This window comes from Zosterops lateralis (assembly GCF_965231275.1).
Source record: "Zosterops lateralis genome assembly, chromosome: 1".
NCBI classification, from domain to species: Eukaryota; Metazoa; Chordata; class Aves; order Passeriformes; family Zosteropidae; genus Zosterops; species Zosterops lateralis.
The window spans coordinates 101,071,921-101,097,354 of NC_139762.1; the positions used below are offsets into that span (position 1 = coordinate 101,071,921).

General features: G+C 39.0%; 1 protein-coding gene across 1 annotated transcript; it reads right to left on the minus strand.

Annotated features, from left to right (window-relative positions):
- On the minus strand, nt 1-25,046 carry VAPA (VAMP associated protein A). The gene is made up of 6 exons (XM_083857281.1): nt 24,917-25,046; nt 8,229-8,381; nt 5,551-5,654; nt 4,277-4,357; nt 1,781-1,957; nt 1-827 (listed from the first exon to the last, which is right to left on the minus strand). Exons 1-6 carry the CDS (start codon nt 24,990-24,992, stop codon nt 669-671), a joined length of 750 nt encoding a protein of 249 aa, XP_083713407.1. The 5' UTR covers nt 24,993-25,046; the 3' UTR covers nt 1-668.
- Between the last annotated feature and the right edge of the window lie 388 nt (nt 25,047-25,434).

Below are 25,434 nucleotides of genomic sequence, written 5' to 3' on the forward strand. Positions count from 1 at the left end.
TACCCAGCAGAAAAATCTGTTAACAATTTTATTTCTTTTGTCATGTTAAATATTATGGGACAGGACTGTTAAGGATGAAGAACTCTCAACAATGCCTCACAAGGAATAAGAAAGAAATTCTGCCATGATATTAGCAAAGTAAGGTAAGGAGAAAATTTACACAGTAAGAGGCACCATTTCCCCCAGAATACCTCTTGTCATATTCCTGAATGAGTGGGATTAGCAATCTAATAAATCATTTGTCAAGAGGTAACAGCAACAGATAAAATTTTAAAGGATTATTAAAATAACATTTACAAGACTCTGAACAATTTTTGAATTCTTATTAAAACCACAGAAAGAAAGAACAATTCTTTATTTATGAATTTTCTTAAAGGACTGACTGTGCAACTGATACCTGCTATTGATGACTGAATGTACAATTTTGTCCAGCAGCTGAACAGTTTGTCTTTTCAGATTGTGTTTTCTAACCGTGCGAGATCATTAAAGGCAAAGCCTGTTATGATGCTGTACACAAGAACGGCTGCTCGGGCCGTACTACCCATGATGTGGTAGGTAAACAAACCTTTTTCTGGCCAAGAGAAAACAAAAAAAAAAAAAAAACCAAAACAAAACAAAACAAAAAAAAAGGAAGCTGCAGATTTGCATGCTTCTCTCAATCATTCTTTCTACAAGATGAACTTCCCTAGAAAGAATCCAATGAAAATGGCTGCAATTACAACAAGAAGTGAAGGAAGAGAATTAGAGCCATTATCTCTGAGGGCCAAAGCTGTGGGCGATCCAGATTTATCCGAGTGCGCTACCTTTCTGAGCCTCAAGCCTTCATCCTGAGGGGAGGAAAAAACACAGATGGAAAAAAAACAAATACATCACTAGGATAGTAAAAACAACTCAAAAGGCCATATTTACTGGTGAATATTTAAATAAAGTTAAAAAAAGCCCTCAACATAAACAACATTACATCACATGAAAATCCAAAACATGAACATTGAAAACCGTATCTTAAATAAGGACTTAAATAATTCACTACTCTCTCTTCACTAGTGTCTCTGCTTAAAAAACATAGCAAAAATCTTGCTAAGTCCAATGAAGCATTCTGCTCTTAATATGTGTTAAAATTAATTAGTAGTAATTCCTTATTGTTAAGGAGAAACATCTGCTTTGTTTACTGTCAATGTCATCAGAATAACAGGTGTGGAGATATCATATTATTTCATAGTTATTTAAAAGGCTACCATGGCCAGTGAAATTGTCAGAACTGTTCCAAAAGCAAATATATAGAAAAGACATGTAAAGTCATGTATTGACTAGTTACAGGTCACTGAAATTACACCTTTACATAAATGTACAAGAAAGTAGTGTTTGCTTACCTCCTCTGGTCAAAAAATTGCTCTTGTTCACTAGCTGTTTGTAATACAAAATGTTACTGCTTTTGATCTCACTTACTCATTATTAATGATAGATAAAGCACTTTTAAAAAGCTACTAATTCAGTAGCTTTGACTTAGACTTAACTAAGATTACCTTGAACAGGACCACTTCATTTAAGAAAATTATGCAGCTTTAATGTCTCATCCATGACAATCACAAGGTATCAATCACTGACAAGTTCAAAATATACATTATATACAGGACAGTAAAGTCATATTATGAATCAATCTTGACATTCCAACAGCTTTATCTACTTGCTGGAATATACATTTTTTGGCCTAATTACAAACCAGACCTTTTAATCAAGAAGAGTGAAACCACTTCAGCATAGACATGGACACAGAACTTACTCTCAGGTGCCGATTTTCATCTGTCAGCTTCAGAATCTCTGCCTGAAGTCTTTTGCACTCCTCCACGAGCTTCCTTGTTTCAGTATCATTAAGTGAAACACTATGTGGTTTTGGCATCGGTCCATCCTGCTTCGATGTGTTCAGTACTGGGGCGGATTTGCTTGCATCTATATCATTCTACAAACATCAAGAATGATTTGAGAATTTACTTACCTAGGGAAAAATTATCCACAGCCTAAAAGTGAAACTATTAAACTACTAATATAGTTCAATCAAGTTTATATTTACAGTAAGCTGAACAGACACACTGACAGTTCAATTCTGATTAGCTCAAGTATTAAAAAATCAAGAGACAATTGTACTATTTACCTGGTACTACACTCTATTGAGACACAAATTAATACTTTAGCTGCTTAACACTGACCCAGGAGGCACCCAAAAGAGGGCATAAAATGCATCAAAGAGCATCTGAACTTGGAGGGGGAATAAAAGCAAGAAACAAAACAAACTAAAACCAAAACAGGTCATGTCACAAACTCCTATGAAGGATGTCCTATGACACAAATGGTTTGCACTTTTAATACCTTTTAGTGAAGGAAAATAAAGTGCTGCAGAAACATCAAATTTAAGTCTCACAGCATCTGAAATACACATTACTAATTTTGAAAAGTCACAAAAAGCTGTGAAAATAACAATATTAAAATTAACAATCTAATTCCCACAGCTCTGCTCAAAATCACACAATCATAGAGTAGTTTGGGTTGGAAGGAACCTCAAAGAAGATTTAGTTCCAACCCCTCCCTCCCACTACCAGCAGGGACAATTTTCACCAGATCAGATTGCTCAAAGCCTTATCCAACACCTTCAGGGATGGGGCATCCACAATTTTTCTGGGCAACCTGTTCCAGTGCCTCACTACCTTCTGAGTAAAGAATCTCCTCCAAACATCTAACCCAAATCTTTCCTCTTTTAGTTCAAAACCATTCCCCCTTGTGCTATCAGTATCTGCCTGTGTTAAAAGTTGCTGCAATGACGTGTCCATGAAGCCTTCTCCTCTCCAGGCTGAATGACCCCAGTTCTCTCTGCCTGTCTTCACAGGAGAGGTGCTCCAGCCCTCTTAGCACCTCTGGACTTGCTCCAACAGGTCCACATGCCTCTTATGCTGGGAAATCCAGAGCTGCACTCAGGACTTCAGAAGGGGTCTAACAAGGGCAGAGTAGAGGGAGGGAGAATCTCTTCCCTTGATCTGCTGGCCACATTTCTTGTGATGCAGCCCCAGATGCAATTGGCTTTCTGGGCTGTGAGCACACACTGTAGATTCATATCCAGCTTTTCAACCATGAGAACCTCCAAGACATGGCAAGCCTGACTGCGAGTGAAGGTTGAGGCAAAGAACTCAGTGAGTACCTCAGCCTTCTCTCTATTTGTTGTCACCAATTCCCCTTTCTTATTTATCAGGGGGGTTCACTCTCCTTGTCCTTTCTTTTCTGACATATTCCATACTTACAGAGTCCCTTCTCATTACTTTTCACATCTTTGCCACATCCTATTTCATCTGTGCCTTAGTTTTCCTGATCCCACCCCTACACACCCCTAAACCATACCCCTGTACTTCCCAAGTCATGTGTCCCAGATTCCACTGGCTGTTCATTGCCCTCTTATTCCTCAGTGCAAGGAGCAGACCCTTGCTCAGCCATACCATTTTCTGGCCTGCCTTCCTTGATTTCTTACACATCAGCATGGAGAGATCTTGCATTTTAAGGAAAATGGTCTAAAAGAGTTGACCCTAAAAGGGCCTAAAGCCCTTTAAGAGTGGCTGTGAAGTGCTGACTTTTTTAATTAAAGAGCAAGCTCCTCTGTCCCTAGGGACAGTTTCTTAGGAGAAAGTATAAAAGGAGGCAGTTTTGTATAACCCATTACATTTCTCTCACTACATTACACACTTCATAAAATTAAAGCCAGAAAGTAGATAACTAAGTGCCTCAATAATAAATACTCAACTTTTACATTTTTACTGTTTAACACACATTTAAGAAGCTTACACTTTCATCTCATAAATTATCCTTTACCAAAAAAAAAGGAAAAACAACAAACCAACCAACCAAAAAAAACCCAGACCACAAAGCAATCCCTACATCCCCTTCCCCCCAAGATTAAACTGAGATTGCATCTGAAAACTAAAAAGTAGAAAAATAACAAAAAGATAGCTTTTTGGCACTGCTCTCCATTGCTGGAGTTTTTTAAGATGTGGTTGGACAGAGTGTTCCCTTTAGGACAAGATCTTGGACCAGATGGTATTTCAAGGTCCCTTTAAACCTGGGCTGTTCCATCATTCTATGAATCTTTAAAAATGTATATACTGAACACCCCTCCTGTCTAATTTACTACAAATTCCATCAATTCATTTAATTACTAAATCAAATAGGTTAAAAAAACCCTGAAATTTCTGTGAGATCCTACCAGTCAGTGTATGACAGTTTCTTATTCCTTACTTACCAGTTTATCATTTTCGTTGGGCATTTCAAACACACATCTCAATTTGGAGTCCATTAACTCATCAGGTTTCGCTTCTTTCCACTAAGAAAACAATTAATTCAGTCATTTAACATGCTGGAATCATGCAAACATCTCAACAGTTCAGTGCTCTTTAGCACTAGCTTCCTATACATTTGAATACTGTGCTTACCCTCCCTGCAATTTTCAGACTTGCTTATGAACAATGCTTTTTGTTCACACTCGCTGCTGTGAAGTAACAAAAGCTAGAAATGGCTATTCAAGTCTGGAAATGAAAAAGAGTAAACTGAATGAAAGGATGGATCCGTCAGAGGCTTGTATGAAACAGGGAGTGGACAATGCAGTGGTTTCTTAAAACACAATGACTAAGGGATAGAGTGCAAACCTGAAAAGGTGTCTTGGATTTCAGCAATTTATAAAATCTCATCTTTATCCTTTGTTTCCCCTCTCCTCTGCCCTGAGTGAACATCAAACGTACCTGTGTGAACCCAGGCATCCCTTCAAATAGTTTGTAGAGTTAGAAGCATGTGCAACGCTGACCTCCACCTTAGGACATACTTATGTGAGTCCACACACACCCTAAAAGGCACATTCTGAAAACTGAGGGCTTCATTCCCATTGCTGCCAGCCAGTAAAATCAGAAACAGCCACCTCACTTCTGAACAAGCACAAACCTACGCATCTTCTTTCTGGATCTTGCATCAGACCAACCCAGCCTAAGAACTAAAGCTACAACATGTTGTATTAAAACAGGAAATAAATCTATCATTTGTGCTGTGTTTAGCTACTTGGTATCTTGTAGGTATCTTTCAAGACACATCTTAATCTTGAAAATGTTTTAATTCATTATAATCCCATTCAACATTTCACTTAAACACTTTTTATACCAGGTGAATCCATTTTCATACAGCTTCAGGCTTGCTGCTTGAATATACTCTTGATTCCTTCAAATTCAATCTGTTTATCCCTTTCAAATTAGCTGCATATAAAGGGATAATATGCCCATATTTTAACACTGAACTGACCTTACCTTAGACTCGCTGCTATTTCCTTTCAATAACCTCTAGGTTAATCACTACAGGCAAGTTCTAAGAACTGACCTTGTATCTCTTATTAAAAACTCTGTGACATTTGAAGTCACACTTGTTCAGAGAAAACCCAAATTTTCTTCAAAAAGAAACTGCAAAAACATTGATCATTTATAGTTAAGCCTGATTTTTTAAGAAAAACCAGCCATTTTACTCCACTTTACTTACCACTGCCTCCATATCTGTAATATTTGGTGGTGCATAGGTTGTTTGTACCATAAACTTATGTTTACTCTTCTCATTTGGGTCATAGTCAAAAGGCTGCAGCATTACTGTTCCAAAGGAAAAAACAACACTGTGATTCTTCAGCTAATCACTACACAAGCATGCTATCCACTTTAGATTTATTCCTCATTGAACAGACACTGAAAGTTAAAATGCAAAGACAGTGGAAACACTGTAGAAAAAGGGACTGAGAGGTCAGAGTCTGGTGTGGCTGACATGATTATTTCTGTAATTATTACAGGAGAAGACATTTCATATAAAAATATGAACAAATAGATCCTGTAAAAGTTACCAAAAAAATTACACCTAAATATGTGTATGTGGCAGCAGGCTTGCAACTTGATCTACCAGAGGATGAGGACTCAGTGAACTGGAAAGGTAAATTATTTGGCAGTGTACATATACGTGTCTTCCATAGAATGGGAATTCCAGTTCAGTATATCTTTTCACAAAATTAAGAGAAGCAGGAAAATGTAAGAAAAATTACATGGAGCCCTGTAACTGTTATCTGTATATGTACCTATTTTATAGCAATGAAAAAACTATGGTAGAGATACTGATATAGTAGAAAAATGCAAAAGCAGAAGGAAAAACATTAATAAGTAACAGTAACAAGCTGAGAAGGAACAAGAGTAACATGCTATATTATGAAAAAAAAAAAACAACAACAACAAGAAGCAATTGCTGTTAACAAGTTAACAAACAACACATGACAGGATAATAAATAGTAAATTTAGGGTATCAAGGTAAAGAAAAACAGCTCTTATGGATTTAGTATTTTTGGAAAAAAATTTAAAAACATGGCTGAAGAAGGTTACTTGGTGATTCATAATTGAAAAGCAATAAATGATTATAAAATGCCAGTGGACTTCCTTACAATGACTGTCAAATCACATCTCCAACAATGAATTTAAAAACTGGCTTGGCTCTGAATTAGCATGATGCATTAAACAGGCTGAAGTCAGCTAACACTACCTCAACATTCAGTTTTGAACATAAGAACTTCAGCCCACAGTATCCTATAGTTATTTCTCTCTGCACAACAATATGAAAGGAATCTATTTTTAATTATATGAAAGATGACTCAGCACTGAAAACATTCAGTTGAGAAACTAATGAGATAAAGTGGGTCATTAGAAAAATAATCTGCACATGTATCTTGGCAAATGACCCTAAAGAAATTACATGCCTAAAAACAAAAAGATGAAGCTGAGACTTTGGGGAAGAGAACCTAGCTCTGAAAAGCACTGTGGAATCACTGCAACTAAACAACTGAACTTGAAAACATCTTGAGGTCACTGTAGATGAATAACTGCACGAGAACCCAGTAATACAGAAATAGGCACATCAAAGACTTCCTGCTATGCCAACTGAAGACTAAAGCTGTGTGACATTGTTTCTCTTTACTGGAGATCCTGAAGACACAATATCGTTTACAGCTCCAGTACTGACTCCTTTAAAAAAATCCAAAATATTTAAAGCTTTAAAAGATGATTTGTAACTATGAAAACACACAGGATGTAATCCCTCAATCTATTCAATTCCCTGAAGAAAAACGCCAGCAAGATCTTGATTGTGATATCAAACTATCCACTGGAAAAATCTCAGATACCAGATCCAACACACAACGCTAAGGTAAAACGGCTCTAAGTTGTAGTTGAAGATAGAAATAAAGAAGTTTTTGACTCCTTGAATCTTAAATCAATTCTCAGTAAGGTGATCTTTCATCCCCAAATCAGAGTACCACATGTACCACATGCTAGACTGCCCATGGTATGCAATAATAAGGTTTTTCTACAGATCCTATTAGATTAGAAAACTCCTCCAAGGAAAGTTATTCTAAAGTTTTAATCAATCATAAACTTTTCTTGGGTTCTTTGCATCATTTGAATGTATCACTTGAAGATAGTTCTCCAGCTTCTTTTAAACTTCCCAAAGGGTGTAAGAATGTGAATCTGAAAAGTTCTGAGAATTCCTCCATTATTTACCTTTTGCTTTGCTGCAGAGATCTCCAAGGGTTCTAAAATAATCAGTTTTCTAGACCTAGGAGATTTGGGAGTTCACACCTGTATTGCTTCTGATCTCTATAACCTGAATTCCTCTAATTCTAAAGATTCTACCACAAAATGGTCAGGAGAATGACCTACAAAAATAATTTACCAAAACTCAAGACTAGTATCTAGTCTTCCCATTTTCTTGAGAAAAGCAACTAGATACAATCGTAAACTAATTTTTTCTTAAATGCAATGAACTATGAAATGTTACACATTAAGCACATCAGAGCAGCCAAGAAATGCTCTACTTCAGGATATAAACACGAATATAGTAGGCAAAGGTACTGTTAATGTCACTGCCCATTTTCAACTTGCTTTTCCTCCTTTCAGAGAACCACAGATAAATGTGACGAAGGCAAGTATTTCTATAGGGAGGATTTTTTTCATGCATCACTGAAGCTCTATATCAAGTTGCCATTGCACTAATGAGGAGAATCCTTTTTATTTAAAAATAAGAAAGTTTTAAAAAGCTGACGTACTTCGAACAGTCTTTAAGATCAAGCATTAGGGAACGGCATCAAATGCCTTAAAAACACTTAACCCACAACTGTGTATATTTGTTTTTACCTGAAACAATTACAGATGATCCTGGGTCAATAATTCCACTGTTTGGCCTCACGCAGTATCGACGAGGTGCTGTGGTCTTCACTTTGAAGCATACTTTTCTATCTGATGGATTCCGTAGTTTAAGATTTGTAGTTACTACATCTGTAAAGGGACCTGGAAAAAAGGTTGGTCTTTTCTAAATACACATGTATCTCTGGAGAAGAAATCTGTTCATATAGTACAAGTAACACCTAAAATATATCTTGTTGTCAACAAACTGCTAGGAGCAGGTTAAATCATACACCTGTTAGGCACATATTCCGTGCTACATGCAAAGAGTGCTCTATCACCTTAGTTATAACAATATACATTACAGCAGTCGAGAACTCTTAAATACTACAAAAGACTCAGGCTGCTGGCAAGTGGTTCATAGACATACATGCTGTTTTTACCAAATCATTCTTAACAGTTGAAATACCTAGGAGGTACTGGTCACATCCTGAATTGTTCTTCAGGAATAGAAGCAACACATTCTTTCAATTGTTTAAAGAAAGGAAACACTGAGACTAAAATACAGTCACTGCTCTTGAGATTTCAACTTTTGTTGGCTTCTGAGCTCCTATAGATTTGACAGAACAAGGCATCAATCTCCTATTTTCAACACAAAATAAGCAGGAGAGATGATACTCCGTTTATTACTGAACACCAGAAAAGCAAGAGTTGCTGTTGTAGTTGCTATATTTATGTATTCAATGCAGTGTACTCTCTCTCTAAACTGTATTTATGTTAAACCTTCAGGATAGGAATTCCTTCCAAGTCTGGACAAGAGGCATAATTTCCATATCACACTGTAAAAGCACATCTTCCAGCAGAGATCACCTTCATGCAATGCCATACAGTAAGAGCACGAAAAATAAGGTTCAGAGCATTCTAAGCAGTGTTAATCTCCCTTATTAATTATGTGTCCCTTATTAATGTTTGTGTCATTGGAAAGGAAGACTGAAAGGGCTCTAGAAAAATGGTATTTCATATGAACACAAAATTTATTCAAGAATATTCCATGTGAACATTAAGAACCTTCTTTATACTTCTTTAAAACTACACATTAAATTACTACAAAGTAATTTTTATCAGTATTGAAAACACAACAACTTTTCCATCAAAAAACTACAACAAAAGCAAACTCCAGATTAAATTGAAAAATGTAAGTGATAAGAACAAGTGGTAAGGCACAATAAAAGTATTAATTGCACGAGACATAGGAAGTCAATTATCTTCTGAACACCTTATTCCATAGAGGTGTCTGCACTTCTCTGAAGGAAATAGCTCTGCCCACTATCAAACGTTACTACACTAGAGGGCTCACTATTTGGCTGATGCCTTTATTTCTCTAACTCATTCCAAATACTTGATTTTGAGAGAGCCTTAAACAGTTCTAACACAAAACACAAAGACACAAATCCATAAAGGCTACAGAGAGAATCACTGAGAACCAGAATACTGAGATGTAGACAAAGATACATGTGAACTAGGCTTACATTCACTGAGGTTCTTCTGACAAAATAGGAACTGGTATTATTTGTCTGAAATTTCACTTCTGATCTGACTTTTATATGGTGGAAGAAATAAGTCATCCTCTCAATCCAGGCAAATTTGACACAGCCACTAAGATTTACAAAATTACTTGAAAGTTTCCTGCCACTCATCTTTTGATGGTTATTGCAGGATCCAGCTGTCTTTACCTACAGAGGAAATTCAAAAAAAAAACCTCCCATCACCCACACCACAAACTGAACTAAAACCAGGCAGCTGAATACTCTTCTCATTCCAAGACTAGTGATACACTTATAATATACAAAACATATATTTTTTTCAAGCTACACACACATTTCTGAGGAAGTTATTCAGGGAGTTTTACTAACAACCACCTAAGCTATTAGTCATCTAATAACCACTGCTTTTGCAGTGCCCAGAGGCAAACAGCGCTTTGAATCTGACTTTCAAACTTGTGAGTTACTATTTTAATTGCAACTCTAGGCAACCTGAGGAGCTCTGCTTCTCAGTCTTCTCAACTACTTTTACTAAGGACAGTCTGCACAAAGGGGAAAAAGACACAGTTCAGAGGTTCATTTTGAAAAGCACAGTCATCAAGAAAAGGAGCTATACTATTCAAAACCACCTTATTGCAAGAAAAAGCAACAGTGAATTTATAAACTAATGATAAACTGGTTCTTCAACTAAAATAAAAGATGTTCTGTTTCTTTTGAGACATGAAAGGTCTCCTCATGCCTGCCTTTTTATAGTGTGCAATAATGAGACAGGATTCAAAACATTCTTCAAATTACTCTGATATTTACTGTCAATCTCAACACCTCAGATAATTAAAAGAAATCTGCTTTTCTTTCTCAGGTACATGAATGCAGTGACCTTCTTTGCATTTCCTGGATGCTTCACAAAAAAAAGGCTTTTAGCTCAGAGACATTTTTTAAAATCAGACATTTCAGAGGTGACTGAAATCTTTTTCAAGGTCTAGAGGATGCTTATGACAGCTTTACCTTTCACCTGCTTTCTAAAAGCTTTAAAGAAAATAGCTCTATAAAGTCTCTCAAGACTTGCAACCATCAGATTCAATAAACAGGCAGTAACAAATTGGTGCACAAAAGGAAAAGATGACTGAATTTCACTGTTCCTGCAGATCCCAGCTGTTTGGTAGTTTAGTGGCAAACTAACAGCATGGATCTAAGCAGGAATAGACAGAAGGATAGTAAATTTAAAAAAAAAAAATCTAGTATGTTTCAGAGGAGCCACATGATCTATGTTAGGATGACATACCCTTCAAAAAAAAAAAAAAACTGCAACACCTGAAGAAGATTCTAGAGTTCAGTATTATGCAAACACCACTACCTTTGGAGGAGTGGGAAAACAAAGTACAAGCTGGCAGTAGCAGCCTAAGTGCCAAAGCCTAAACTACCACCATTCTTGAGGAACAATGTGGGGCAGTGGCAGAAGAACCAGAAAGGAGAAATGTTTGGATCATACTACATAGACTGCACGTAAACAAGGAAAAGAACCGGCAAAGATGGATACAAACATTCTGCTCATGCATCAAAATGGACAAATGCACACCCACTTCATCTCAGTAAATATTCAGCTACACCAGGGCAGCATTATAATCTCAAAAATAGCATAGCACCTGCTGCTTGCATGACACTCAGGTCCAAGCAGATTTTTATTTAAGCACTTAAATCTCAGACAGGCTTATGTCTAAGTGTACACACAGTAGCTGTGGTAATTCAACTAATAAAATCCTCAGGCTATATACCAATGTAACATGATGTCTAATGACAAGAGGTCACTGCTTTATAAACCTGTAATCTCAATCTAATAACCTCTGGAAGTCAAGAGCTACTTTAGAGGGGACAGTTAATTTAACAACTCTCTCAGTAGTTTCAAGACACCAATTACAGCATCTTCCTGGAATGAAGGCTTTGAGAGTGCCAGTTTGTTCCAACTGGTTTTGAATGGAGCAGTGACAATCCATGCCACAAGTTTTCCCGTCACTTTGACTTACGAGGGCCTCAGAAAAGAAAGACAGACACCTGCCTAATCACACTCAGAAATACCAGACATATCCAAAAAACTTTACGTGCTGAGTTTCTATTTCAGCTATCCTGCAGTGCAGTCACCACAACATTAACGCCAGGGTTGCCTCTGGCAACTACACAGCTTGGAATACAGCAACTAGTGGGCAGGAAGAAATGCCACAGATTCTGCAGAGCCAGTTTCTACTGCTGAAACAGTGCCAAGTTTCCCAGCTTGCCACAAGCTTGCCAGTTATGCTGCAGTAAAACCAAAATATTCCTATTACTGGACAGGTAGGACATATACAGAGATGTTTTTCATCAGCGATGTCATTTTCACTTCAGATTCAGGTCTCCTTCACTGTCCCACCTTTAAAATCCATTTTTCTACCATATGAAATGGTCAAACATCAAGGAAAAAATGATGATGTGAATAGACCTTCTTAGTGTGCAAAGGAAGAGCTTAGATAAACTTCCACAGGCTTGGTATTCCCAGGAAAGTGAGATCCATGGCAGTATCTCCAGCTGTTGGCAGTACAGAGTGAACAAAGCACTTCTGAGAAGGGGGCAGGTTTGGTCAGCAAGAAGCTCCATTCAAAATCAGTAAGGTTGTCATAATGTACACAAAAAGCCTGTCTTAAAATACCACCTCTACCTAAAATTGGGTAAGAAGAAATTATAATTTTATTAAAGTACACAAAATCTTCGATAATTAGAAGGCAGATCACTTGTAGAGTCGCACAAAAATGAACATGAATTATTAAACAAAATCAACAGCATTTTATGAAACAGCTTAAATGTTAAGCATATTGCCCTTTTCAATTTAAGACAATGAACTGTAGCTGTTGCAAAAGCCAGTATCTAAGCTGTGTCTGCCAAAAAACACTAGTTTATGCATTGAATTGAAGTTTATTTAAGCTGTAAATTGGCACAGCAAAGTGATACATTCAGCCACATCTAAAAACAATATAAGTACACATTAAAAAGTAAACAGACTGGCAAAAGGAATTCAAACTCCTTAAAATATGTTACAGCATTAACTTCAAAAACTATGGGGATTATATGCTTTAAATGGAATGCAGTTTTTTCATAGCTGCTGCATCACCTTTGAATTTCCAAGAGCACTTGAAACATACAGAACACTTCAAATGCACCTTAACTAAAACTCGGACAAGGTAGTTTTCTTTGGGTGCACAATTGGGTCAGGTTGGGCAGACAAGGAAAACTCATTTACTGCATTTGACAGTTTGAGCCTAATAAATGAGTAATAAATTAAGTCAGCAGAATAAAAACTAATAGTGATATTGTAAACCAAGCAAGACAAATTTTTGAGACCAAGAAAACTGACTTTTTGGATAGACCTGTGAGGAAAGAGTAAGATCTTCAGATACTCATTCTGCCAGAATAAAATTTAACAATGGAGTAAAGAAAAGTTAAATTTAAAAAGCTCCATGTAATCTCTGTTTGTATGATGTAATACAAAACTTTTCAATAAGGCCAAAATTTAATTGTTTTTCTTTCCCATCATTTGCCATAACAATCACTGAATGGTGGTGGCTGGAAGGGACCTCTAGAGGTCATACGGGCCAAACTCCCTGCTCCAGCAGGGATACCCAGAGCTGCCCAGTGCCCTGGTCAGGAAGTTCCTGAATATATCCAAGGACAGAGACTCTACAGCCTCCCCGGACAACCTGTGTCACTACTTGGTCACCCTCAGAGTAAAAATGTGTTTTCTCATGTTCAGAGGGAAGCTCTTGTGTTTCAAGATGTGTCCATTGCCTCTGGTCTGCTCATGGGCACCCATCTCCATCCTCTTTGCACTCTCCCTTCAGGTATTTTATACATCAGCAAGATTCTCTCAAGCCTTCAGTTTTCCAGGCTGGAGAAGCCCCAGCTCTTTTATCTTTTCCTCACAAGGAAAATGCTCCAGTCTATCATCTTTGTGGCCCTTCTCTGGACTCTCTCCATTACATCAATGTCTCTCCTGTACTGGGGAGCCCAGAACCGGACCCAGCACTCCAGTGCTGAGCAGAGGGGGAGGATCACCTCCCTCAACCTGCTGGCAACATTTCTCCTAATGCAGCTGGGACACCACTGGCCTTCTCTATAGCAAGGGCACATTGCTGGCTCACGATCAGCTTGGTGGCCACCAGGACACTCAGGGCCATTTCTGCAAAGCCACTTTCCCAGCTGGTCAGATCCCAGCCTGCACTGCTGCTTGGATGGCTGTTCCTCCCCTCCTGCAGGACTTTGCACTTTCTGTTGAACTTCACAAGGTTCCTGTCAGCTTGTTTGTCCATCTGCCAGCTCCCTCAGCACTCGTGTGCATTCCACCAGAGTCCTTGGACTTACTATGTCTGGCTTACTTAAGTATTCCTTGACCAGATCATCTTCCACCAGAGGTACTGAAGGAAAGACATCTAAAAATGAGATATACTTGTGTTCTGTATCAAGTCAAAACTACCTTGACTATCAGATAAGAAAATTAATATTAAATATATACAAAGCACTTTATTGATCAAAATCAAATTTTATAGTACTTCCTGAAAAAAAGCATAGATGACATAGCTAACACAAAAGAGAGGGAATGTTGTTTATTTCCATAAATCGTTAGAAGAAATCAATATTCAGACCTCTATGAAAAAAAATCTGAATATATAACATGCATTGCCAATGAACATAAATAAATCCTTCCTCTTGAAATACCAGAGCCATGACCATTCAAATATCTTCTCCAGCTAGAAGAAAAATCCTAACTCTAACAAATCACCTACATTAAAATTATTCATGGTCTATGAAGCATAATAGCTTAGGTTTTATGGATTAATACTTAAACATGGGTACGAGTGATCAGGAATAATCACTGGATGAAGGTGAGAGATTAATTATACCTACAAATAACCATGGCTCTCAGGAAGATATTCATATATTAGAACAGCATTACAGAATCTTTCATTTCTTATTCTACCCTGGCACTTGAGAAATAGTTATATTTTATCATCAACCTGAATGTAAAATACAGAATGCAAAAGAGGCTTTATAAGAAAGCTGACACACCTCAATGTCCACAATTCCTGAGGGCTGATTCCAGGCTACCACTGTTAACAAGGGGTAACATCAGATTTTATCTGAGCTCTCCACGATGACACGCTGTCAGCATTCATGCTGCTGATGTGTCTATCGTAAGATTTTTCTTTCTAAAAAATGCTGAGACAATGCCCATTTCTTAATCCTAAAATAGTTCATCTTCCTCTGTCAAAGGGACAGAGCCTGCATACGGCTACACAGCTTATTAGAGGTGCTTGTGCAGATGCTGGCACACATTACTGGGGGCTGCTGTAAGAGAAATGGGAGCTGAAACCTTTTGCCTGCCTTTCTGTCAGAGAAAAGACAAAAATACAACACAGTGACATTTCAAAGCAGACAAAACATTTCATTACGTTTTTGTTGTTGGGTTTTTTTGGGGTTTTTTTGGATCAAAACTCCTTATTCACCCCAGCTTGTGACTGAAATATTGTTAGTAGCCAAGAAACCACAGTAAAAATGCAGTAAGCATCTATCTCAAGGGTACAGTCACAGATCATTACCAGGAATTCTGGTCAAGAGAACATTATTTTCTTTATATATTAGATAAATGTAGGCTAAAGGTAGATTGTCCTGCATTTAACATTAAATATGGGCAATGATTTCTTTAGCCTTAACAACAATAACTAGTAAGAAGATGCTCTAACACAGAATAGCTTCATACAAAGATCTTACTGGTGGTGTTTAGCTTAAGCTTTAAAATCTAGAAATCTAGGCCCAAGTCATATATGTCCTTTCTTGGTATTTTTCCTATTGAAAGGATGCCATTACTAAAGAACTGTCTGGTTACTAACATCAAACGGATGTTAGTAACTTGAACTTAACCTCCATAATATTGTGAATTTCTTACTTGCAATTTAGCTTTACTTGATTATGTTATTTTTGCCGAAGACATATTAGAGCATACTAAAATTGGTAGCTCTTAATTCTACTAGGATAAAGTCTTCAGGATCTAATCATAAAGTATTATTCATGCCAAAGCACTGCTGAAAAAACAAGAACAGCAGAAATATTTCAATGGTGCTAAACTTGAACATTTAAACCATCAAATTATCCCCCCAAAGTCCTGAAGCAACTGATATATACACACAATCTTTCAGTATAGATTTAGTTCAGTAAGGGCTATGCTATAAACCCTTCCTGCTGGAGCAACTATTCTCTTTGCTTGCATAAGATGGGATAACTAATGAGTTTGATATTTACAGAGGTTCTTAGATTTCCAGAATACTAACATATTTGATCAACAGAAATAAATAAACAAGCAACTTTTCCCTTTCCGTTTTCCCTTTAAACTTGCTTTGTATTTAACCTGCTATAGCTTACAAATGGCTTCAGTGATGCTGAAAAACCCAGATGTGCTGCTTAAAATATTCAAATATCCAGCATCTTAAAATCCATTTGCATCCTCCTATAAGAAATCTCCCACTGGATACACCTAACTGATCTGCATTGCAACACACAAGATACTCTTCAAACTGTATAGTAGTAATCAGAACACTTGTAATCATCTCAGATGACAGCTGTAGTGGCACACAGAAAATCAGTCTTCCCACAGAAGACCTGATCAAAAGCTCTTGCCTTGCACTTTTCCCAGCGTGCTCCAAGAACTGGGTACAAGAGACCAGACACAAACATTGCACAGACCACCAAAGCTCTTGTGGTTCTCACTGGTTTCCCTGCAAGCTGTATCCCAACATTGTAACAAAGTAACTTCAAAAATCAATCAAATTCGCAAGTCTCCTAGCATGGACAAAAGCCCAGGAAATTCTTTTAAAAAACCCCAAAAAACAAAAACAGTTTTATCTGTTGGACTGCTACATGGCATCCAACCTCAGCTCATAACACAGAGCCTGGTCAAAACACTTGTATATCAGACATTAAAATCTCCTACAGACAGGTCTGGCTGACACTGGACTGCCTCCCCAAAACAACAACAGATCACTGCAGTTCCAGGGTGACTTTTCAGTCTCTGGAAGCACAGGCTGTATGTCTCCATTTCCCAAGCCACTGAAAGCCAAGTACAATCATTTCCTACAGTCATTCATGTAAACAAACGCCTGCTTCGAACAGAAGTTGCATTTAGTGGGTCTTGTCGATCAGGCAGGACCACAAACTCCACTTCCTCATCAACTTCACACGCAGTTCTGAGCAGAGCTAATGCAGCCACGCTTCTCAGGACCAGTCAGGTCACTTCCACAGGAGCAGCTGAGTTCCAACCTGAGCTATAACCCAGAACACGCCTGGTAGACAGCTAGCGGACATTCAAATTTAAAATGCAAACAGTTTTTACTTTCAGAGGGTCCACTATGTTTACTGGCCTTAACAGTGTTAAACATGATAACGTGTTAAATTAATGTAATACCCCTATGGACTAGAATTATTAGGTTTATTTCACATATGAAGCAGTTACTCCCATGTATATGATTTTTAAATTCATGAATATCCCTTTTTACAAAAGGAAAAAAAAATTAAACATATCTCAGTCAAGCTTTTCTAATGTCTTGGAATGTAACACAACATATCTGCTCTAGCTTAAGTACATAACTGTGTACCATGAATGTCCTACCAAACTTTCAAGAACATTGTCAACTCATGACCTAGGAGAAGCTTCCTGAAATCCACACAAAACTAATAATTTTGTAAGATGGTATCTGATGAGTTTAAAACTATTTTTGCCCACATAATTTTTAGAAGATTGGTTCAGACTGACATGATTCAGATTCAGCTAAATTTCTAATGATCCAAATACATCCATAGCCACTTGAAGCAAATTCATTTTTCCACCAATCCTATCCTTTCGTCTAGATAGATTTTCTTTTCCCCGGTGCGTACCTTGCTGATGTATTTATAGATGGCAATCAGATCCCCTTTCAGTCTTCATTTTGCTAAGATTAACAAGCTAAAGCTATTCTGCTTCACTTGTGTTAATAAAGTTGTCTTTGCATCATTCCCATTTGGGTTCATTTTATCTGACTAGGTGTTGCCAGGGATGCATTCAGATGAAGCTTCATCAAAGCCAAAAACCTTGACATTAATGCTTTCCTCACTACAAAATTACAGTCCTGTATATGCACCACTTCATGACTTGTCACATTCACAATAAACCCATGATTAAGTACTAGTCACTAGTTTTATTTCTTTTTCATCACTTCTAAGAAAATGTTTTATTATTAGCACACATCCAAATTTTTTTTGCATTCATCACATCTCCTAACCTTGCCTACTCGGTGAGCTGTACCAGCACACTCTCACCCCATACCAATGTCATTAGGGAAAAATGGAACAGACTTTCCTCAAAAATATATCAAAATGTATCGAAAACAAGGAGTTAGTGACAGCCAACACGGCTTTATCTTGGGCAGATCATGCCTGACTGATCTAGTGGCCTTCCATAGGGACATCAATGGACAAGAGAAGAGCTACATGTCACCTACCTGGACATTGTACAGCCTTCAATATGGTCCCTCCCAAAATTCTTACCCCTAAATCAGACAGACAGGGGTTTGATGCATGGACCAGTAGATGGACAAGGAATTGTCTGCGTCAATGCTGGAATGTTCAAGCGAAAATCAGCAACAAGTGGTATCTGTATCCCTCAGGGATGCATGTTGGGACCAACATTATTCAGTGTCTTCATCAATGACACTGACAGTGGCAGTGACATCACCCTTGGCAAGTCTGCACGGGACACCAAGGGAGCGATGCAGTGGATTCACTGGAGGGAAGGGATGTCATCCACTGGGACCTTGACAGGAGTGAAGGGTGGGCCCATGGGAATCTCATGAGGGTCATCAAGGCCAGGAGCAAGGTCCTGCACTTGGGTCAGGGCAATCCCTAATATCACAGATAGAGAAGGTCTCAGATCAGACTGCCACATCCATCTGGGACACTGCAGTTTATTCCATGTTCTATCTACCCCAATGTCTTTATTCTTTCCTCTAAGGCTTTGCTTACTATTGAGGCCAGATCAATTCAAGCATTGAAGTGTCAGAGTAAGTTTTTAATCCAAGTAAAACCACATTTTGAGAAACAAAGGGGAGAAAAGTCTGATATGACTATTTTTTTAAATTTCATGCAAACATCTATTTCTCTTTTTATTTTCTTCCTCTTTTTTGTTAGTAAACACATGCAGGATACTATTCAGCAGGATAATATTCAGCAAACTATCTTAATTCACAAGACCTTGTTCATATAGAAATGAACTGAAAAATATCTATTTTCCTTTACATAACCATCTATTTCTAAATACTTTCAAATACTAAAATGAAATATGACATCTACATTGCTAAATAATTTTAAATACCAGGAAATAACCTTACACAATCCAAAACAACACTAAAAGGCAAGAGAAGCCAGAGGCCAAGATAACCACATCCCAAGTAAAGTCTTACCACCTTAATAAGAACAAAATCAGTAAAATTCTAACTTGTGTTAATGTATTTTTATTTTTGAAAATACCACATCAGAAATTATCTTCGTAGAGTCATTTTGCTGATTTTTTTTTTTCTTTTTAAAGAAATTAACTTACACTCACTTATCAGGTTCATCTGACACCACAAGCCTTGTAAATTGACAACTTCCAAACTGGAAAGTGCAATACTTATGTAATTAGTCGCAGTTGGTTTTCCACTTCTAATACAGCAAGTTCTCTTCAGAAACCTTTTCTACCTGAATTCATGGCTCGTAAGGGAAGCATGTAAAACCCTTTAGTGACTGATGGTCACAAGTATTTGGTTAACAAATATCTCCCAAAGACGAAGTTGATCAGAAAGTAAAATGTTCGCAGTCCATGGTCAGGCCAAACCAGGAACAATTTCTATTTCCACAATGGACAGTCAGTGCACTAAATATTCAGACCTATTTACAGATGCAATAAAACAACTCCTCTCAAATTTTCTACTTTTCTACCTGGCCTTGAACAACAGTACACTGTTCATGCATAATACAGAATGTTTTTATAATATTAATAAAAATGTCTTGTGGTGATCTAGAACACCTGCTTATGCTATCAACAAGCAGCATGAGTAGGCACTTTATAGTAATTACAATGCAAAGGTGAAGCTTTTATACCAATAATCATTGGTACACACTAGAAGGACAAGATGTGAGGTTTGGATAGTGTTTCACTGTTTAGTGAAGCAACAGCAATATTAAGTAAGACAGAGCCCTATAAAATTCAGGTAAAGGACAAAGCTTCTAAATCTTCACTGCTGTATACCTCTATCACCACTGGAAAATATTCCATAACTGAATCTTAAAACAAACTACAAACTAGTTCTGCCAAAATATAATCCAACACTATAATCCACCTGACTTCACAGATCAATATAACTCCCTTTTTACGAGGCCGTTTTAAATGCAGTCTAGCACAGCGGTAGAGACGATTGTATAACATAATACCACCTAATAAGCAACACCAGGTAAAAAACATTATCTTCCTTTTTTTTCCTCAACACATTCCCATAAATCATCCTGTGCTTTGATTTTCATTAATACGTATAATTTAAAGAAATTAAAATACTAACAAATATTATATTTGAGCCATGAAACAATGGATAGAACTATACATACAGGAAGAGCAAACAAGGCCAAGAACCGTTCTTGTATTTAAAAGAAAAAAAGTCAGACTGTGTGTTAGTATACTGAGTCATTTTATTGCCATTATGCAATTCTCAGCCAGCAAAAATATTAACTTAAATGGAACCATTTCAAAGTATCAGAAAGTCACAACTATATTAGTAATCACTTACAACCAGTTTTTCCCCCTCTACACTCCCACTGTTTAGTTTCAAAAGTGTTCCTGAATGAATATACCAGAAAATTGACATCCCAATTACCGTTTTTTCTAACCTATCTTAGAAAATCAGGACATCATAAATTTACTGGTACTTTGAAAAGAGTGAAAACAGGCATAAAATTTGACATAATCAAGATAAACACAAGTAAGGCAGTAAGATCACATTTGAGGACTTCAAACTCTGCCTACACCAAAAGGCATCATAGGCCAATTCTGGCAACAGACCTTGAGGGCAAGGGATGCATTTAACATTGAGCTATTTTTGCCTCTAAATTCCACCTTCTCGATTTGCAGCAACACATATCCCATGGCTTTCGGTGTTACCAATAGCAGTGTAATGATTACAAAATAATCTACAGCAATATTTCTGTATTATTTAAAAGGTTGTCGAAATCTGCATTTCAGAATAAGCCGCAATACTTGAGTGAAGTGCTCTCTACCTCCCATGAAAAGTCATTTGAACATACACCAGCTGATTTTACACACTGACTATTCTAGACTACGGTTCAGATCAACAATCAGAAATCAAACATTCTCTGTCACACTGATCTCTCCTAGTAACTCAACCCATCAAAAAGAAATTCTACTGCACACAGACACATTTCAATTTTTTTCCTTTCTGCTAAAGGAAAAGAGTGGCTCATTATTTTGAGATGTTTTTACAAATATAACATAACTGGACTTCACACACTTGTAAACAAGAACTTGAATAAAGAATATAAATTTAGACTATTCAGGCATTTTTATAATCTTGTGTTGCTAGTCAGACACTTCTGAATCACATGAAATTCAAATTCTGAACACTGTCTACTAATCTTGCAAAGCTCATCAAATCAACTAGTGTTGATTTTCAATTAGGTGTTGCAGAAGCATGTCTTATGGCTGATTTAAACATTTGGAGAAGGTTTTTAAAGTTTGGGTTTTTTTAAAGGACCACAGACCAAGACCAATTTAAATCCATGTTACTTAAAATTTCAAAACTGGCTTCTTCAGCTTAAGGAAGAAGGAGTTCCCATAAAAATGCTACAAATTTTTGAACTTAAAACTTCAAATGTTGCTATTAAACTACATGACATCTCACAAAAAAAATTAAAAAACCATATTTACTCACAGGACACCAACTCCAGATTCCCATTATCTTCACTAAACTAGAGCTACCAACAACGATTACATGTGTGAGTCACATGAAGAAGACTTCAGTAAGAAGCAGATGTTCCACTTTCCAAATGGGTTGCATTTAAGCGTCATTGTGTTTCAACTCTTCCTATCCAATCCTAAATAAACTCCAACTTCAGATTTCAGAAATTAAACTAAATACATTAGAATACAAAAGAAAGCCAACCTGCAGGAGCAATATGGCTGAAGAACCTGGGTACAAGACCAGAATTTTGCAACCAGGCAAATTCTCAGTGCTCCATACTGAGTGTCTGAAAGCGATATTACGTAGTTTATCAACTGCCTCTTGGTTTCATCACTTTTATGTACGGGTTTTCCCCTTGTCACATTTGCACACTATGAAAAATACTTATTTGTTTTGTGGTTTTTCTTAAGATATTCTTGATAATTTCAGAATCCAAAGAAATCTACCTACCAAAGGGGGACAGAGGGAATTAACCATGACCCAAACACTATTAATGCCTGAAATTTCTAGGACTACAAGCACTATAAAAACAGGATTGCAATCTTGGACACTAAGGGAACTATGTAATGTGTTAGCTATCACAGGACATGTTCTTTAGAGCTCCCCTTGAATCATGCTGAATAAAATTCAAGGATAAATGTATTACAGACCTTATTTTTGCTGACAGAGTGAATTAGGTTATATTAATTTAAAAAGCAATTTCATCAGGCAATGACGAATTTAAAGCCTTGTTAACAACTTCTTAAGATAAGTACTATGGATATTTTAATGAAATAGTTGTAAAGGGGCACACTATTTCACCGTTACCCTAAAGGTCAGCAAATCCATTATAACTTTCTGAGGCAAGAAAACCAACAAAACGATTTGTTCAATTCACATGTTTAGACTTAAACAAGATTTGTTACATATGCATCAACAGTATTAATAATAATAAAAAATATGATTGTACCAATAAAATAACTTTGAATAACTTGCTGCACTGAAAAAATGTCATTTTATTCTTTTAACAAAGTTTTATGCTTTTCCTACACTATGCTACATTTATTCTCAGTCATATATTCTCTTTCTTACTAACCAATTACTTTTCAAAAGGTGACACTCAGAATTCCCTACTGCCAATATTGTCTTCTTCAACAGAGTACTTTAGAACTGGATTAGTTTATGGCCCACAAACCATTCTAAACACCTCTAAGTAATAAACAGAACATATTTCTTGAGAGTGCATTCCATGCTCTCTCAATTGATAGCACTTTCTATAGTATATTACTTCAATAGTACAGTAATAGAGAGTGCTGCAGTCTCATTATGCTTCATATTTTGTTTTTGCTTAGTCTGCTCTACAGAAATTTTCCTAATATATGCATTAGCCTGAAACCAAAGTTTATGCCTAAAGAATGCACATTTCATGCTCTAAGTGCATAAGCACACAGCACAATGAAGATCACTGACTGACAACAGCTTCACACAGACAGAATTTCCTAATCTAGTATTTATTCTATCAACACACTGTTTCATATCACACCAACACGGCTTGGTGCCAGCTCAAAGACATCTTGACATTTGCAGGCTTTGAATTAGACACGGTATTTTTCTAATTTAAAAAAAAAAATTAAAATAATGTATTTTCCCCCAACCTGTTCTTGCATCAACCTGTTCTGAACACAGCACACTGAAATGTGAGCGCAGCCAGACCAGCAGCATTTTAACAACACAAACCCGAAGTGAAACTGCCAAGTTCCTGCAAGGGTTTTGACTCTGCATAAAAAGTGCAATTTAAAAAAAAATTAAAATTGAAGCTATCAAGAAATTCACATGCGTAATAAGATGTTGAGGTTTAATTGATTTGACAGATCAATAAAACAAGTATAGTTTTCTAATTTATCTAAATGCTAGGCCTGACCAAAGGTATTTTGTGGGAATACAGTGTTCTTTTCTGATACAAACATTCATTTGTTCTAGTTGTCCGTGGAAGATTTTTACAACATCATAAATTCCACTCTGTCCTCTAAAACAATGAAAAATGAGCCTACTAAAAGTGGAAAACAGAAGACTGTACATATTAGGCACGTACATGTGCTGACACCAGTCACAACGTTTTAAAATGTAAGTTCACATAATATTAACTATTTTAAAAAACTAATAATGATGATTCCAAATCTGAAAGGTTCTGAGATTTTTCTCAATGCCCTTTACAGGTGTAACATATCATCACAAAAACTACAAGTTCTGTCATGCTTTTCTTCATGCCCTCGCCTTTCAACGATCCCTCATTTCTGACAGCTCCTCTCCTTTCACAACTATCTAATTCATGGGGAGAGAAAACCACGGTCACACACGACACCAGCACTAGCGGGGACCTATTTTGACAGCGGCACGTCAGCAGTCACAGCCATGCGGTCGGCACGCAACACACATAAAACTTCCGAAAGGCACGCATTCCGTGTCCCTCATTCCCGGGGAAGAGGCGAGCTCCCTGTTCAGGCTCTGATAGCCCGTCTGAGCCATGACAGCTCTGGGGAAAGGGCGGGGAGCGCTTTGCCGGGGCGAGGGCGCGGTGCCGGGCACTGACGGTGCAGAGCCGCGCCGGCTCCGCCCGGACACCGGGGCCCCAACGCGCCTGAGAGGGAAAGCGGGACAAAGCCGGGCGTTGGGGCAGCCCCGTGAAGCTCGGAACCTCGCAACGCTCCCACCGCCCGCCCCAGGGCCTCTCCTGCCCGCCGCTGCCAGAGGGAGCCCGCGCCGCCAGCGAGCGGAGAGCGGCACCCGCGTTCCCGGGCGGCGCTGCCCCGGGGCCGGGCCTGCGGGCGCGGCGGGGACACGGCGGGCCGGGCGGGGGCCGGGCCGGGGCAGGGAGGGGGCGGCCGATCCCACCGGCACGGCGGATCCCGCGGGATCCCAAGATGGCGGCGGCGATCCCGCTGGCCGGCTCGGCGGCGCCCCCCATCCCCCGGCGGGCGGGCGGGCAGCGCCCGGGAACGCGGCCCGCCCGCGGGAGGCAGCGGGAACGCGGCGCCCGGAGGGGCCCGGCGCCCGGGCGGAACGGAACGGGACGCCCCGCCGCCGCCGCCCCGCTCCCCGCCGCCGCGCCGGGCTCCCCCCTCCTCACCTTTGAATTTGAGGTCGGTAGGCGGATCGAGCACCAGGATCTGCTCGTGCTTCGCCAGAGCCCCGGCGGCCGCCATCTCGCTCGCTGGCTCCGGCGGGAGGAGGGGCAGGGGGGAGGGCGGAGGAGGCGGAGGAGAAGGCGGAGGAGAGGGAGGAGGGGCGGAGGGGGCCGGCGGTGCCGCCGCTCCCTCTCGGCGGGCGGGCGGTGTCTCGGCGCGGCTCTGCGGGCGCTGCCGGCGGGGCGCGGGCCGAGGGCGGGCACTGCCGCTGCCGCTGCGCGCCCCCGAGCGCGGCCCCGCGCCCTCCCCGCCCCGGCAGCGCCGCCCCCTGCGCGGGCACGACGGCGGCGGCGCGCCCCCCCCGGCCCGGCCTGCCTTGTGCGCATGCGGCCGTCCCAGAGATAGACACAGAGAGCGGGACATACACGGGCACGGAAACACAGGGACGCGCCCGCACCGCCTGCCTTCCCGCTCCACGGCTAGAGCCAGTCCGGATCCCAGTCAGCCGGGAAAAGAGCTC